Genomic DNA, 18,013 nt, shown 5'->3' on the forward strand with positions numbered 1-18,013 from the left:
GGAATTTGAAAATTACAACTTCTTTCCATACTTTGAAGAAGAAGAAGATGTGAAGCAACGAGCAAACAAGAGAGAAGTCTACTACTCCATTGGTAATACTAACATTAAGTACTCAAGAAAGCTCAACTGCATCAATTTCAAGTGAAAATTTAAGTGAAAGAGTACCACGCTTTAGAAGCTTACGAGACTTTACGAGGTAACTAAAAATCAGGATAATCTTACTCTCTGTTGCCTCTTTACCAATTGTGAGCCTATGGATTTCCATGAAACTATAAAAAGCAAAAAGTGAAAAGATGTGATGGATGAAGAAGTAAAGATGATCGAAAAGAAAGATACATCATACATGGGAGTTAACACTCTACTTCTTGAAGGATATAAGACAACTAAGATTCGAATTGATAATAAGTCTGCAATAGCACTAGTAAAGAATCTAATTTTCCATGATAGAAGCAAGTACATCAATACACGCTATCACTATATCAGAAAGTGTATTACAAGAAAAAAGGTGCAAATGGAATACATAAAGTCTCAAAATCAAGTTGCTGATATTTTTAACAAATCATTCAAATTTGAAGACTTTATCAATATACAAAATTTGCTTGGAGTTGTAAAATTAAGTTTAAGAGGAGGTGTTGAAAATTAAACTTAATTATAGATAGAGGTAAAATATAATGAAGTGGCAAATAGAGATAGAATATGATGATATGATATTTCTAGATAAGAATGAGAATTCAAAGATAAGGATAGAATTTGATGAGTGACAATCTTAATAAGATAAGAGTTTGTAAAGATAAAATAAAGAAAATAAGTTTAAATTCAATGTATTTGAGATTAGTGCTTATCCAATAAATTTATAAATATATACTTTTTTTAAGTTGAATTCTTTGTTTTATTCTCCTCCTCTTTCATATAGAGTAAGCTCTTTTCTTATAAATTTTTTATTTTTTCTCCCGTAATTCTTTTTTCCAACAGACCTCATCCCTAAGGAGCAGTGCAAGTGATCAACGATTCTTTGAGTTGATAATTCACAATCTTTTCCACATTCTTTACTCAAACATCTATTATTTTTTCATTGTTTTTGTCTGTTTTTTTAGATCTGGAAGTCAAAATCCCTCACTTTCTTTCGAAGTTTGTCCTTTTCCCGAGACATATTTTTGTGTGAAAAGGGGATTTTGTTATCGTTGCAGTTGACTCTTGCTCTTTGTGTTGCTGTAAGTAATGAGGTCCCGAGATTGGACCTCGCCGTCGACCTCTCGGCGAGGTAGCAAGGTCGAACCTCGCTTTTAAGACACATTGAACAATAATGAATAAAAAGTTTAGATGCCTAGATTTTTTTTAAAAACAATAACTATTTTTTTTAATAAAACCTATTATCTTAATAAAAATTATAATATTTTTAAAAATTAAATAATCTTTTTTTTTAAAAAAAAATCTTCACTTGTTTTCAAAATATAAAAATAAATATTTTTAAATTTTAAATAAATTATGAAAATTAACAATTTGGCTGGCGCTAAATAATTTTTAATTGAATTACAATTGTTGAGTGATTACGACACCTGCTGGATCGCTTGCAGTACCTGCGACGCGAAGTCACCCGAAGGGATGTACCAACTCCTTGCAGCATCTGTCGACGCTGACACCCCCAGAAATACCGTCGACGACGACTGAAAGCTGGAGGTTCGCGTGCTCCGTGCTCTGACGACATGAGGTCACCAAGAGGTGCCACGACTCCTCGTCGTAGTGTAAATCCGCCCCTCTAACTAATTGAATGCATCTCATCAACAACTTACGATGAGACGTGAAGTGCATATAAACTTAACATAAACGCTGCTCTAATTCCTACATTCGAGTCGTTTCCAACATATAGAATATGAGACCAGATTTATAACCAACAACAATCAAGTCTTTTCCCACTAGATGAAGTCGGCTGTATAAATTCTTTTACGTCATTAAACTCTATCTCCTATTATATCATCATCATATTTAAATAAATATGAGATCAGAGTTATAACCAACATACTAAAATCAAAAAAAAAAAAAAGAGAGAGAGAGACTGATACTAACAATGGTCAAAGATAATATGTTCATAGTAATATTGTTCTCATTTGTTAACACTACAATTCAATCTCTTAAAACACGACTCAGTAGAGCAATATCTTCAACCACAATGGTGTCGGTAAATGTCATAACAGAATGTACATGCTTAAGCTTCCGATCACAGGGCAATTTAAGATTATACATAGGTTCAAAGTGAGCTTGCATGGGTATACGGGGGCAAGTTATAAGCATCAGTTGAATCTTTTATGCTCCCTAGACAAGAAACCATGTTATTGTCGAGTCAGGGGAGGTGGTCCCGATGGCAACGGTGGTTGCAAAACGAGGTTGGGGCCTTCAGGTGGTTGAAAGCTGTAGAATGGGCTTGGAGAACTTAGATTGGGATGCATGCCAAACATTGGATAGTTTGGTAGAGGTGGCGGAGCTGAGCCATACGCGTAAGGGACGCCTGTCATAGGCCCCGCAGCAGATTGCATGAATTGGACAGAAGTTGATGGTGATGGTGTCGCGAGTGACACTGAAGTGGATGGTGGTTCCAGGTTAGGGGATGACGATTGCGGAGGAGGAAGCTGATGCATTGCTTCCGGATGGGAAAATGACGGCGGCATCGGCACTTGAAGAAGAGGGTGAGGTGGGGGCAGGCTGTTCTGTAGCTTTAGCCTTTTGCTATCAGGGGATTCTTCTTTATTTGCCGGGCCGATGACGCCTTCCGAGGCCAGAGATGAGAGGACGAAGCTTAGCATTTGGGCTGAAGAAGCAGATGCTGTGAGTTTCGCTGCAACTGCAGCAGCTTCTGTTTTCCTGTTCTCTTCGCTGAGAGAAGGTTTCATGTCAGGGAGGGGTTCTTCCTGGGTGCATCTACTCAGCGTGATTTGAGCATCAACAGCAGAGCTAGCAGTCACTTCAGGAGCAAAGCGTAATGCCTCAGTCGGGTTCTGTGTGGCTGGAGGTTGTTGTTCCACATTGAGCTGCGATAAGATGTTACCTGCTTGCTTGCATCGTAATTCAGCGACCTGGAAAACGCGTGACGAGAAATTCTATCACTTGAAAAAATAAAGAGAAAGGAATGACGAATTGCAGTGCTCAACAAAGAGAATGCAAGTTAAGTACACATTGTTGAAGTACCAAAAAGGGAATAAGATCCAATCTTGTAGGGAAGCAGTGAGAAACCAGGGGTTGAAGAAAAGCATAGCATACTAAGCAAGTGGAAAAGGCGTCAAGGTATATATGTGGATTGAGAGAAATCATTAGCTATTTTTTGGTGTAATCCTTCCACTACATAAATCTGCAAACATCAATTAGCGCAATTTGGCCCAAAAAAAAGTGTTATACCTTATTTGTAACATATTTTCCAAACTGCAAGCAATTGAGACTAACATGGCTTGTGCATATTTCCTAGAAATCTGACAACAAAGTTATGAACATGAACTAGAAAGCATATGTCGAAAAACTTCAATGAACGTCTATGACGTAACGGCAAATATCTCCTTGCTAATACAGCGTGATTCACATATTTAATGCTATCAGTATTTGTTGAGGTTACATTGATTCCCACAGGGGCAGAAGATAGACTAGATGCTCAGCGTCCAAACACAATTTATCAGAAAGGAGAAGGAACAAACTGTGAACGAACATGTAATTTGATACTAGGTGTAAACAAAAAATTACACTCGTATCAATCACCACTAATGAAGCCAGAACATAGGTGGATGACCAAAGATAAATCTGTCTGAAAGAAGAGGTGGTAAAGCGTCGAAGTATTATTCCATAGTTCATGGCTTCTCATAAAGCATAGAAGAAACTACTAACACTGATACTGCACTAGCTCAAATACTACAAGATAGAAACTTAAGATCGCAGTGCATTAAAGCATGAAGAATGGCACAATTGTATAGAACCAGAATATGAGCCACAAAATCTTTGTTATTTAGCATTAAGAAGCTATATTCTGCAGCTACTTAAGCATGCATTGTATTGCTTGAGTTTTGGCCATTCTTAATCAATCTAAATTAGGGAATTATTTTATGTCATAATAATACTGATTGCCAACATGAGGAAGATAGAAGAAGGATCCTAGGCCCTATCTACATGCTTATGATAAAATGCAATGTGGAAGTAGTTGTAACTACAGCTGACTTAAGGAACACAAATTTAATTGTTATAAAGATAGCATGCTAATAAGAGATTGGGTCATATTGTACTAATGTAGGACAACGACTAAAGTTGGGCAACCATAAACGCAACAATTCTAATGGTTAAACACTTCTATTTCAACCTGCAGCAAGTTCCTAGAATTTAAATGTGATTTAATAGTACTTTCAACTGCCAAATGCCAATATACCACCAGCAAGGTGGTTGAGTCTTCCAACTGTATTCTGATGGATTTGAGACTCCACGTGCATATTGTGTGTGAACACCCCATAGAGCCACCTTGATATGACTGATGAGAACAAGCTATTAGGTTCACCATTTTCAAATTATAAACATTGTGTGTGCATTATTTGGGGATTATAAAAACTGTCAGTATCCGGCCTAAGTCTGAGTGAAAAAGGTTGACCCCCCAAACAGATGGGAATCACACAATATGAATGGTTGGGGGCATTTAACTCTTCTGAGCAAACTCATCATGATGAGTGTTTGAGGACTTTAAATCTTCTGGAACAAATTGTTTTCGTGTATATATGAGCTGTGCCAAAATCTTATTACTGAAATGAATCTATGTTATCCAACAAAGTTGTTAGAGTTCTAGGATTGTAGAATTAGTACTGTGATAAGCTACATTCAGCTGTAAGAGCATCTACATCAGTTTCTCTAGAATATCTCTAAAATTTGGGATAAACCACTCACTTTATTAAATTTAGACAATTAGTTTTCAATACACACTACATCAACTACCCTAAAATTTCCGTTAACTTTATTTTTTTTGTTGTTTTCTTCTCTCCCACTTTTTTATTATTTTTTCTCTCTCCCTATTTAATATCTACTTTTCATTACCAAATCGATTCCCTTTATTTTTTCTATCTCCCAAATGAAATGATATTTTAATGCTTATGGAATGGATTTCAATCTATAAATTTAAAGAAGTACTATTTATGAAATCTAAATTTAGGGAATGGATAGGGTAGCTGATGTAATTTTTTTTTTCATAAAATTTAAAGTAAATTTTGTATTTAGGGAAGTTGATGTGGATGCTCTAAGACTATAAAAGATTAATGAATGATGATTTGATTCAATGCATTCAATAGGCATGACTTTTATAAAGAAAAAGACAAAAAAAAGAGCTCATCAAATTGAACTTAGATATATTGGAAACTAAACCCAACTAATCAACTAAAAAGATGGATCATATATATACACAATGGGAGCAATGAGGTAAGGGTAGGAGGAATCTCAGACAATGACACGTAAAAAAGGAAAAACATTGTCATGTGGAGAGACAGTCAAATGGTAAGCACTAGCAAGAGCAAGGGCATGCGCTGCAACAACTAATCTCACAGGACTTAGAAGATGTAGGATAAAATCCATGTGCTCCCAAAAGGGATCATGACATTGCATAAACAGACTAGATTTCGTAGAACAAAAATAAAAAATTAATAAATTTATAACAAGTTCAAAATTAATTCAAGAATTAGTTTATTTACTGGATTGATTTATTTATATTTTAAAAAGTTCTATCTTTTTTTATTGCATCATTCTCTTTCACTTAAAAAAACTTAGGTCCCCACAAATTGTCAACATTTTCTTTATTATCCCTTTCAATAAATAAAAGAAAGGTCGTATTGACACTTTCTTATGCAGTATTGGTCTTCAAGGAGCCAAACTTAACTTCATAGTCATCTTCTCTAATTGTTTCTTCTAATATAAGAAATATTGCAAGTTACTGAAAGGTGAAATTTCATTCATATATCAATTGCAGCTTCAATGTCTGAAAATGACAACGCTAAGAAGAGACTGAAAGAGTGCAACAAGTGAAAAGGTCAACAAATAAAAATGAAGCTCCAAATTTCACTGCAATTTTTCTCATATATGATAAAACTCTCAATTTGGTATGCAGTGTAAGAGGAAAAAAAATCAAATCATAGTTGACAAACTTGAGATAACAAGTACCAACAAACAGCATATTATCAATGTCTTAATAAAACCGCTATAAGCAAATTTATCACTTGACAAAATACTGGAGAGAGGATCTTCTGGTCCACTTTTTATGAATCAGGGATGGTCCACAATACAATTGTGGTCGGATGACGACAGCGATTCAGTCACAATTGGTTGTGATCTCTCCTTGGATTCACCTTTCTATCTAGATTATAGTTTGAGTCGGGGTGAGCGGCCGGCCGCTCGGAGGCCGCCAGCGGTGGGTAGGTGGCCAGACGCCTAATAGGGGGGCGTCCTCTGGCCACCCACCCTGACCCAAACTATAATCTAGGTGGGAAAATGAACCCAGAAGGGAACGCAACCAATTATGGCCGAATCGCGACCGCAATCCAACCGTAATTGTATTGTGGACCATCCCCTGGTAGAGGATTCGGTCTCCAAAATAGGATCATCAAGAAAAGTAGGGAGAATCACATGGAATGCTAAGATTGGCTCCATTTTTAGATCACTAATTTTCTTAATTGAGCTTCAGACAAGTCAGCAAGTGTCATTTTAAGAGTTAAATCTTTGGACTATTTTATAATTCTTTAAGATCGAGTGATTGATTAAATGAGGCTGTAACCAGAACTAATGAACTGTATCTTGTGGTAATGAGGTTGGCATACTTTCGCACTCTCATTTTATCACACCATGGAGTCAATATCCATACTAAGAAGAAGAACAAGACTTATCACATCAAAACACTGACTCAATGATAACGATGAAGTCAATAGTGACAGAAGATGCATTTCTTGTACTCTTTCATCTACCCCTGTCTATATATGTTGGATGTTCATACTAGAGTTGCAATAACATAGATGAGAAGTAAAACAGTGTCAAAGTCATCTTCCAATTCCTTTATCAAATATCATCATCATCCTCTCAATCTCGTGGATCAATTAAACTTCAAGTTGATGATTTTCATTATCACAAGTAGCCAAATGTAGAAATACTTAGTTGTCCACAATATTTCAATTTTGAATGGAATGAAATGGACATATTTCATACATTTTTTATCAAGGTGAGATGTATTCTGTTCTGGTTATTGAAAAACTAAATATACTAACCAAATACCAATAAAATATTAGATTAATTTGTTTATTTCAGGATGTAAGAAATATTACAAGTTAAACAATCAATTAAAAATTATCTTAGAAGTTTTTAACTGAATATTGCAACATACAAACTAGGGGTGCAAACGAATCAAGCCTATTTGCGAGCTTTTTGAGCCGACCCAAAAAATATTTGATTCATATTCGAAATTATCGAATTCGAACTGAATTCGAACATGTTTGATAATTTTTTCAAGCCGAATTCGAACCCATAATATTTTTTTCGATTGTTCATGAGCCGCTCGCAAACCGAACTTGAACTTTGATTATTTTTACATAATTTTAATTTAAATATGCTCAAATTAAGGTCCGAATAACTCGAACCAAATTCGAATTTAAATCATTTCGAACTATAGTTCAATTCTGCATGAATAGTTTGAACAATTAGGACCGAGCTCGAGCCAAAATTATTTATATTTTTGAGCTTCAAATTGAATTTGAATATCATATATAATTTTTCAAGTTCGAACTCAAATATCAATATTCTCATACTATTCGGCTCGATTTGGTTCGTTTGCACCCCCTAATACAAACCTTAATATGATGACCTTGAACCTAAGAATATGGTTCTATAAATAGGGATGGAAGTATGTTTCTTGTGTAAGAGGGAGTTATAACTGTAGCTTAATTTGTGAAACCTTAACACGTCTTCAGACATGAATGCGCGTTAGTGACATTCGAATCAAATTCAACAGTCTTGTTAATCAAACAAGAACCCAAAAAAAGTGCATCTTTAGAGGCTGGAGCAACTGATGCAAAGATAATTTGAAAAATACAAGAAGATTACCTGGAGTTGGTGGCCAGTTTGTTCAGCCTTTAGTTCCTGAAAATCAATAAAAATGAAAGAAAAAACAGATAAATAAAATTGGTCATGTAAATGAAGAAAATTCAGCAAACTAAAATAAGTCCATTATACTAGAGATGTTTAAAACGTCAGCCAGCTGCACCTGCTCATTAAGTGCCTCTCTTAAATATGAGATTAGAGTTGCTCTAGACAATTCAGATGCCTTCAGTTGCTCAATGCACTCTCCTAGAATGCCATGCTGAATTTGTAAGTTACCAATAATTTCAGATCCATTTGCACTTCCTATTCAACAACCACTGGATTAATCTGAAGGTGTGATGTCCAAAAACAAAATAAAATTTGACAGATAAGGTTTAGTCAAACTAATATTATTCATCGTCTATTTAGCATGCAGTGAATCAAATTCCAAACATGATAAAAGGGATCGCAACGCAGCTACCTGTCAGTGAGATGTAAATATGGTTTTGTCTACCAGATGGACTACAAAAATTATTTAGAAATTGATGCAACACAAGAAGAGAGTCTGATTATTTGAAGATAGGTAGTGTAGGAAACTGAAATATAGTTTAAAACCTGTTGAAGAGACTTAGGCATCACACCAAAGAATCCTAAGCATCACACCATATGCAAATTATATCGCACAATCTGAAAAAATAATTTTAAATCTCACTTTTTTATTTCATACTACAGCAGTACAGAAACCACACATACTTGTCCTTAGGTGGACTCTTAGAACATGGGAAAAGAAACATAAAGGACTCATAAATATATACATTCAAGAAGCTTGATAAAGGCTCCTTTGATTACCTATTTAACATATCAAACTTTGACTTTCAGGCGTTGGACGTGTTGCACTTTATTTCTCAAATAGACTCATCATTATTCAAATGCCAAATTAAAAGTTATGTTTAAAAATTTTAATTTTAGGCCTATAGACTTTTAAAGGAGAATGCTACTTGTCACAATCAGAAATATATGGAAAAGAACAAAGAATTTGCATATCATTCCCGATGCCAGAAATTTTATATAATTTTCAAATAATTATTGTGGTGGATCCAGAGAAGAAAAAAAAATCTAACAATTGTACAATATGATATGATAATCTCCAAACAATTATTGCACAGCATCCGTCCTAACATGCATAGATTTACAATGCAAAAGTTTTTAATTCTTGTCTAGATAATATTGTTGAGTATAAGTATTGATGCAGCAGATAACTATTGGTTCCGTTAATTTGCGCACGAATACCAAAAGCGACTCAATAAAAATAATAAAAATAATAAAAATAATAAAAATATTAAAATTGCTTTCTCAAACTGCTCTTCTATTTGCATCAAGTATGCATGTTATTCAGAGTTAGAAGCATAAAAATAATTATTTGGATGATTAATTCTAGCTCTCAAGAAATTAAGCTCATTGTTCGCAAGAGTATAGTTTGGTTGATATACTCACATTAACTAAAATTTATATCTCACATAAATGTAGAATAGTTATAGTGTTTCCTCCCATTATGCAGATCTAAACTTAGATAAATAACACAACAAACACGAAACTCCCAACAATGCGGGATTTCAGAGAAGGGTCTATTATACACAACCTTAACAACATTACCATCGCGCTAAAACTCCCCTTCAACTCTAAAATAAATAAATAATAATAATAATAATAATAATATACGATAAATATAATGCATGTGGCAAAAAGTGACTCGCTCACACTAAGCGTCCCTCACCACCAACCCCACAGCAAGATGAAAGGAGTAAATCACATTGACCGGTGAGAGGGATTTTATTCCTCAAAGGGATTGTTTCTCTAGGGATTCGATCCCTGTTCTCATGTGACAATCTACCACCAAGTACCAACTTGGCTATGCCCATGGAGGTACAATAAATATAATGCATGAAAATATGAAAGATGGTAAATAAATTAACATGCAAGTAAAAGAGAATGTTAATGATGGTATTTTTATTTTAATTAATTTTATGGATGATAACTAAATTGCATAGGAGATGATAGTATTCAGTAATCAAAAGTTGAATATTACCTAAACATAAGATGACTTTATTACCTCAATCTAAAACAAACTAGGAAATAATAAAGAACACATGTTAGACTCTAACTAGGATACAATTATCCCTTAATTATTTACCAAAAGAAAAAAAACATCAATCCCCAAATTAACAAATGATAAACTGAGATTTAAAATTTATTTGTAGATGTGCCAATATTGAAATATATTCTAAGTTGTTTAATTTATTTGCAAAAGCACTAATGACGGATTATTCTCTAATTTATTTCTCAACTTTGTTTCCTTTTTTGTTGTATTTCTTTCTCTCTTGGTAATACTGTTTGATATTTCAAAGTAGTTGATCTATGCTTTGGATGCTGGAAGTACATATTAAATACATTCAATTGTCAAATTAAAAATTGGCTAGTACTTTAAACCATGGATTTAAATTTCATGCCGTGCCGCTGATCGACACTAGCAGAATTTACTGTTCCACCGGCTACCTAACACCATGACAATTCACTGCATTTTTTAATTTTTAATTTTAAAGGATAATTTAAAAAAATTATAAAATAATTTAAATTTTTTAATATATGTTGAACATTGAATGTGAATTTAAAATAATTTTCAAAATACAATTCTTAAACATTTTAAATAAATTTTTAAAAATTAAAAATTTACAAATACATTCAAAAAATAATTTAAGATCTTCAAATAATTTTATAATTACCTTTGATCCTTTCAAATAATTTTATAATTTTAGATTTAGTTTTGAATTTTGAGAATTACATATTTTTTAAAAAATAGGTATTTTAAGAATTACTTTTATATCTTTTAAATATTTTTAAAAAATAATTATATATGTTAATAATTAAAAACAATTTTTAAATTTATACCTTTTTAAGTAAAAATTTAATATGCATCAAATATTTTATGAGAAAATACAACTCAGCACCTCAACACCTGAAATATAACATTAATAGTGAGCATATATAGCAATAAAATATTAATAAAATTAATTTTTAATTAATATACACTTATATTTTAAAAAAAAGTACCAAAAACATATCGGCACGACATGATATAGTACCGAAAACGTATCGTTCTGGTCTGGGACCAAAACTTTAACACGGCTCAAAATTTTAAACCTTGCTTTAAACCTTTGTTCAAGGAAATGAAATGGCATGAGTTATGCACATTCTAACAAGTATTTGAAAGAAAGTAATTTGTCTACACTTTAAATACCAAAATTAGATAACACATACAGCCAATTGTCAGATTAAAAAATTGTTAGGTCCTTCTAATCCTGCTAATTGGAATTTCTGGTTAATTTACAGTTTGAGCACTATAGTCAAAGAGGATGTTTTTCTAATGCTTAAGAGTGTGTCCATGTTAGTGCACTGAAACATTTTTGTATCTCGTTACATTAGCTAATGTGCATTGCCCCTTATTGCAATATCATGCTCCTCGCAGACAAAAATTGGTACTTTATTTATTTACAAATTCTGGGTGAGAACTCAAAACCTTGTGTTAAAAAGTAGAATATGAACCTAGGATTGACTGAAGACTTACTTGTTTAGTGAGAAGCAATCATGAAAAAACAACAGACAAATAAAGTCAATTTGTTTAAGCCTATAAGAGTAAAATTGATAGGTAATGAATAAGCTACTAACTGAAACAAGTTTTTTTTCCTAAGGAATAATAGTGTAAAGAAGAAGTGCAAATGAAACTCAAGCAGATACTTATTAACAGATAAGAAAATATACCTATTTCAAAATCACTTCCCAGTTCCTTTTCTACTTTATCAATGATGTTAAGAGCAGCTTGACATTTTCCAAATAAAGAATCTTCATCAGAAAGTTTATCATAGCTTGAAATAATCTTTTCCAGTATTCCACTAGATTGGTTCTGTACAAATCAAACAGACTTTTAAACACAAAAGTACAGTGTATCAAACTATAATGCACAAACTTCGGACGAACCGATAGGCTTAGACAAATACACCCCACAACTAAAGCTCCTTACCAAGTTTTGAGTAATTGCCTTTCCATTTTTATTTTTATCTTCAAGCTTCCTTCCCAGTATCTCTTCCTTGAGAATTTGTCCCCGTGAACCAAAAACTTTCCGCTCTTCCCAAATGTTAACCTAAAAAGATTACTAATTTAGAAACAAAAAAAGTGAAGTTGCATGAAGAAAAATAAGGTTGGGAGGATGTCAGTTACATTTTCCCATTAGTCAAAAAGATATGTGTAAACAAGCAGCATTTGCAGAATCAATGTAGCATGATTTCAAATTTTAATCTTTCAATCTGCAAAGACGAAATGTTTCATTCCATCTATTGGCCAACACACTAGAAACACCAATACCCGTGTGCAAATGGACAAATTATGTTGCTTTGCCTTCATCGCGAGTGTCTTCCATGAGCATGAGCATCTGAGTTGCAAGTATCTTTGAGCATCTTCCACAAGCCTAAGCTTTCTTTTGCAACGACGAACCTTCCACTTAAGCCATGAGCATTTTCCACCTTCATCACAAGCCCGAGCTTGTTCGACAATAAAACCCTTTCTCTTAAGTTGCAAGTGTTTTTCCACCTTCATTATGATCTTCCACTAGCCAAAACTTCTACATGGAAGATGCTCATCTATGTCGACAAAACCCTCTTTACTCTTTATGCTCATCTAAACCCAAGATAATCATAGTCAATCACCTTTCCACACTTATGGTTTCCCCTTTCCAAAGCTCAAAAGGGCACCCCACCTTAGTTTCGTTATCGTTAAAAGAGCGCCTATGTTGAAAAAAATATCAAAAGAGCACCCCATCAATACCCTTCTTCTAGCACTTTTGTAGTAGTTTTGGGCAAATTTGATTACAAACAATTTTGGTCAACCTAGTCAATGTTGCAATAATTTAACCAAAATTTTAGTCAACCTTCTCAATGTTGCAATAATTTGACCAAAATTTTAGTCAACCTTCTCAATGTTGTGGCAGTTCTAACCAAAAACAGTGTTGGAGCAATTTTGATCAAGTTGGAGCAATTTAGACTAAGTTGAAGCAATTTTAACCAATTTGAAAAAAAAAAAAATACTTTGATATAATATAATGCTCCATGTGTAGCATTTTTGCTCCATTTTGTAACAGCTTTGCAACAGTGTTAGAATAAGAGTATTTTATATGAAAAATAGGATGAGGCGCCCTTTGAATTTTATTTTTTTTTAACATGGAGAGCCCTTTTGACAACAACAAAATTAAGGGGCTCCCTTTCCATTTTTGCCTAAAGATAAATGTACTCCAAAAGAATGTCACATGCATTACGAGGTATAAAGATGTTGATGGTCATTTGATTCAAGGATACTTCATTTTCTTAAGAATGTGGAATGAACGTATTGTGCTATTCAAGAAAGTGTTGTATATTAAGAAAGTGGAATGAATTTCAAGAATGTACTTCATTTTGTTGAACAATATCATGGAGATGTCAGATGGTCGACATGTAAATGATCAAAAATGAAATTCAATTCCACATGGTGTTCATGGTGGTTATGCCAAACATTCAATCGAGTATTGCTGGAATAAGTTTAGAGGACGATCTAATGCACATACTGCTTAGCATCGTTGACTATTAGGGTGTGTTTAGTTCAAGTTATCGTGTATAACCTTGGTTATATTGTTTGGTTTAACCTTGGTTATATTGTTTGGTTTAACCTAGGTAATGCAACAAAAACTTATTTGTTTGAAGGTTTTAATGAATAACCTAGTTTAATATTTTACTATATTATCCTTAGTTACAAAACCAACTATACATATTATTATTATTATTATTATTATATAAACTCTACGTTTTTTAAAAATTTCCTTTTTCACATTTTTCTTTATTTTTTATGTATTTTTTTTACTTTTTTGACATTTTTCATTTTTTAATTCTTTCGTTTTTTATTTTTTATTTATTTTTACATTTTTTAATTTTAAATTTTTAAATTTTTTTGTTTATTACTTTTTTTAAAAAATTTATTTTTTAAAATTTTCTATTTTTTTTATTTTTTACGTTTTTTTATTTTTTACATTTTTTCTATTTTTATTTTTTATGGTTTTTTTATGTTTTTATATTTTTTTAGGTTTTTTTTTATTTTTTTTATTTTTTATATTTTTTATGTTTTTTTTTACATTTTTATTATTTTTTATATTTTTTCTATTTTTTTATGTTTTTCTCTTATCGGAGGGTATTTTTGGTAAAAAAATTATTAACCCTGAAATCAAGAAAAACCTCAATTTTCCGATTCCTGATTGTATGCCCCTTTTGTTAACGTGTCGAGCGTGGAATATTACTCGGAAATCATTGATTACCTAAACCAAACAGAGTTTTTGTTGATAACCTTGGATGGAAAATCAAGGTTACCAAGGACAACCCCCAACCAAACACACCCTTAATATTAGTTCAGTTGATAAGACGGGCATGACAAATATATGACTATTTGGTATTAAAAAAATCAGATTGAGTCCCAAAAGGAAATATAAACAGAAATGTGACTGTGACTATAAGCCTACACATGAAGTCTTCATAGTAAATTAGTATAATGTTTCTGAGAATAGTAAGAATCTGTGAGATTAATCTTTTGGGGGGATTAAGTTATGAAAGACAAGAAAATAAGAAAATGCAAATAATTGTACTTCCAAATGATGATAGAAAGACATGTAAATAAGAGAAGCAATTTTATGTTACCAATCTTTGCACAGTTTTCCTTCCAATATCATCTCCATTAGCAAATACATCAGATAAAGCATCAGGAAGCACTTTCCAGAATTCATTAATGAATTCTAAACCTTTTCGCCGACTGTTCTGCAAAATATCATTGGCCAAATACAAGAAGGAAACTCTTTGTTCCCTAGGGGAGGAATAGAATTGTTGCTCCCAGGTTTCAACAACTTGCTTAGCTTTGTACCGATGGAAGATGCACCAATGTGATAAGGCTAATCCAAAGTTAAGCATAATAGATCCGGATCAGTGTTTTATTGCTAAAAACAACTAACATTGTTCGCCAGAACAAAACAATCAAGAGCTGGAGCATTTCAGCAAGGGAGAAAGACTATCCTTACATCATCATAGTGGTACATAAGAAGGCCCAAAGCGAAATACAGGATGGACAACACATTGAAAAGATAAAAATTGACATACTAATCTTGATCCAATATATCATAAGGCATTGGAGAAAGATCCCAAAAATGGGAACTCTAAAAATACAATTCATATAACATCTATAAATCCTAAAAGGTCTAAAATTAATTGAACTAATACTTCTAAAATCTATCATATTTCTTCCCCACACTTTGTGCAGTCATGTGCACCAGTCGAAAGATCTAAAATAATTTTATAAATAAGGATACTCTCTATACTCTGCTGTGAATTGTTAAGTCTGGTAAGCTTATCCACCAAAATCTGCCCATTGAATGATCCATTCATTGTTCCTTATCAGAAATTCAGTACGCTGGAAAGAATTGAATAGCATTAGGATATGAGATTATGTGAAGGAGAAAAACAATATAATATCAGAAACATACAATGCAAATCCTAAAAATATGAATTTTTTCTTCAGAAGGATTTAACGACAGGAAATTAACAAAGTGAAGAAACAATAATTGAAAATTGAAAATTGAAAATTAACAGTACTAGGTTCAAATATCTTATTAGAGTTTACAATATTTACAAATGGCTTTTTCATCATTTAACTGAGATAAAAAGGGTAAAAACGTTTTGAATAAAAACACAAAATATATGGTAGCTAACTAGAAAAGCCACATGGACCATTCAAGCCAACGCAAAAATGATACGGAATTTGTTACACAAGCCTACATCACATCATGAGCTTGAATACAATTTTTAATAAATAGCTGTAAGAAATAGGTAGATCAAAGCAGACAGACCTTAAACACATTTCAAAAGAACCTGAATGCATGTAATTATTTTATTGATTTCATAATTAGATATTTACACAACAGAACAAAAGTGGGAAATGTCTAATGGATTGTAAAAATATTGATGTTCTGATCCTCATGCAACTCTGAACTACACTAAAAATTAGATCGACAGTTTATACAAATAGACTTAACATTTTTAGGACGGAGCAAATATGTACAAGTAAAAAATTTGAATATACTTAAAGACTACATACGACAAGATAAGTAATAGCACAAGGTTCCCACTGACTTATATCTGCAAGTACCAATAATCAAGTACTAGTAACTGGAATCATATTGAAGCTTATTGACAAATTAAATGACAAAGTAAAAGAGGAACGGCAGAAACTACTTGGTCGTGATGAATTTAGTTGGAGCAACAACTAGCAAATGCCTAGACCTTAGGAGATTGAAGTAAAGTATAGCAACTAAAGTCAAGCAGACAGACAGAGATACACGAACCAATTTATTTCCAAAAGCGATAGCCAACAGGAAGTACTCATTTCATCGGATTGACACACGGGAGAAAAGAAAATAGGATCATTTGAGGTCGTCTTCCCATAAAGGTCACAACTCCAGTCCAAAAGCATCGAGTTTGCTTCTTTACTGGATAAGTAATAAACAATTCCGGGCTTTATTGGCACACCGTCTTCAGGACGATAAACCCCTAGATTAAAGGGGAAATGGCATACCTAACTAGTAATTCCACCACAGACACGCCACCTCAGACAAATTCAATACTCGAGGAACACATTTCAAAGCAAGCAGCAGCTCGGCATTATGCAAGAAAGGAGGAAGAGAGGAAATGAGCTGAAAGGGATCGAACAAGAGAAGCCATTGGAAATCTGACCTGAAAATTCTAGGGCTGAGGCGGAGGTAGGCGAACCTGCGACTGGAATTTGCAGAACTCTTGGTCGGTTCGATCCCCGCATGGATGAGATGGTTAAGGTTTTTACGTTTTTGTGGTTAGGGTTTCGGGGACGGAGTCCGCCCTTTCTATTCTTTTTCTATCGATTGATATGTTTTTTCTAATTACAAATTACAACTTCTGAAATTATTTTTCTTATTTATTTATTTTTAGCGAAAATCGAAAGGTTATGATCAAATGATGAACCTCCTTTATTAATTTTAAAAAACTAAAAAAAATTAAAAGACAGATATTTTGTCTTGAAAATATCTTTTATTCCAGATTGGTTGCTTGTAAGTTGTAGCTATTAAATAGATAGAATTACTCTATAACGTCTAAATGTGTTTAGGATTTATAGTTTATGATTTAATTTGATTAAAATTAAATATATAATTTTTTATATTGTAACAATCATTCACTAGTTGTTGTTATATGCTACACCAGCTAATAGTAGTTACTATATAGTTATAATTAAATTTTAAAATTTGAATATTATTATATATAAATATTTTTTAAAAAACAATATATAAAGGAAAAAATCTTAGAAAAAAATTTAGAGATAAACGTATAAAATGATGGGACCTAAAAAAAAAATAAAAATGATGAACCATTAATTTATATGTCCTAATTTTTTTTTTAAGACTTTTTTCTCTACTTATCATTATTCATTTTTTTTTTTATCAAGTTAGATCAAAATTATTTAAATTTTATTAAACTCATTTTAAATTAATTAAAATCACTTTTAAAAAATTACTAAATAATTATTACAATATTACAACTATTTGTATTATATATTACATATTATAATATCTATATAATAACTTTTATACATTATAACAACAATTATAGCTACTATCATTATACTCAAAATTAAAGAACAACATTTTAACAGCTATCTGATATAATAACTAGCAGCTGCTACACTAACTTAAAAAATCAAGGATATTCTTGGATAAAATACCTGATAGGTGCTTTGTTTATTTTTTTACACAAGGAATGTCCTTTTTTAAAAAAAAAAAATTGAGACGTCTAAGTAAAGAATCTAA

The 18,013-nt window shown here is 32.4% G+C and overlaps 1 protein-coding gene across 2 annotated transcripts; it reads right to left on the reverse strand.

Moving 5' to 3' along the window:
* Positions 1 to 2,054: 2,054 nt before the first annotated feature.
* Positions 2,055 to 17,085, reverse strand: LOC121976258 (regulation of nuclear pre-mRNA domain-containing protein 1A-like). 2 transcript variants are annotated; one of them, XM_042528353.1, is made up of 9 exons: positions 16,753 to 16,877; positions 16,523 to 16,666; positions 15,491 to 15,591; positions 14,829 to 15,076; positions 12,140 to 12,259; positions 11,881 to 12,022; positions 8,249 to 8,388; positions 8,089 to 8,124; positions 2,055 to 3,068 (listed from the first exon to the last, which is right to left on the reverse strand). In XM_042528353.1, exons 3-9 carry the CDS (start codon positions 15,564 to 15,566, stop codon positions 2,328 to 2,330), a joined length of 1,503 nt encoding a protein of 500 aa, XP_042384287.1. In that variant the 5' UTR covers positions 15,567 to 15,591; positions 16,523 to 16,666; positions 16,753 to 16,877; the 3' UTR covers positions 2,055 to 2,327. The 2 variants fall into 2 exon arrangements, with proteins under 2 accessions (XP_042384287.1, XP_042384286.1); XM_042528352.1 differs by lacking the exons at positions 16,523 to 16,666; positions 16,753 to 16,877 and adding an exon at positions 16,911 to 17,085.
* Positions 17,086 to 18,013: the final 928 nt, after the last annotated feature.

This window comes from Zingiber officinale, chromosome 4B (genome assembly GCF_018446385.1).
Source record: "Zingiber officinale cultivar Zhangliang chromosome 4B, Zo_v1.1, whole genome shotgun sequence".
Lineage (NCBI taxonomy): Eukaryota > Viridiplantae > Streptophyta > Magnoliopsida > Zingiberales > Zingiberaceae > Zingiber > Zingiber officinale.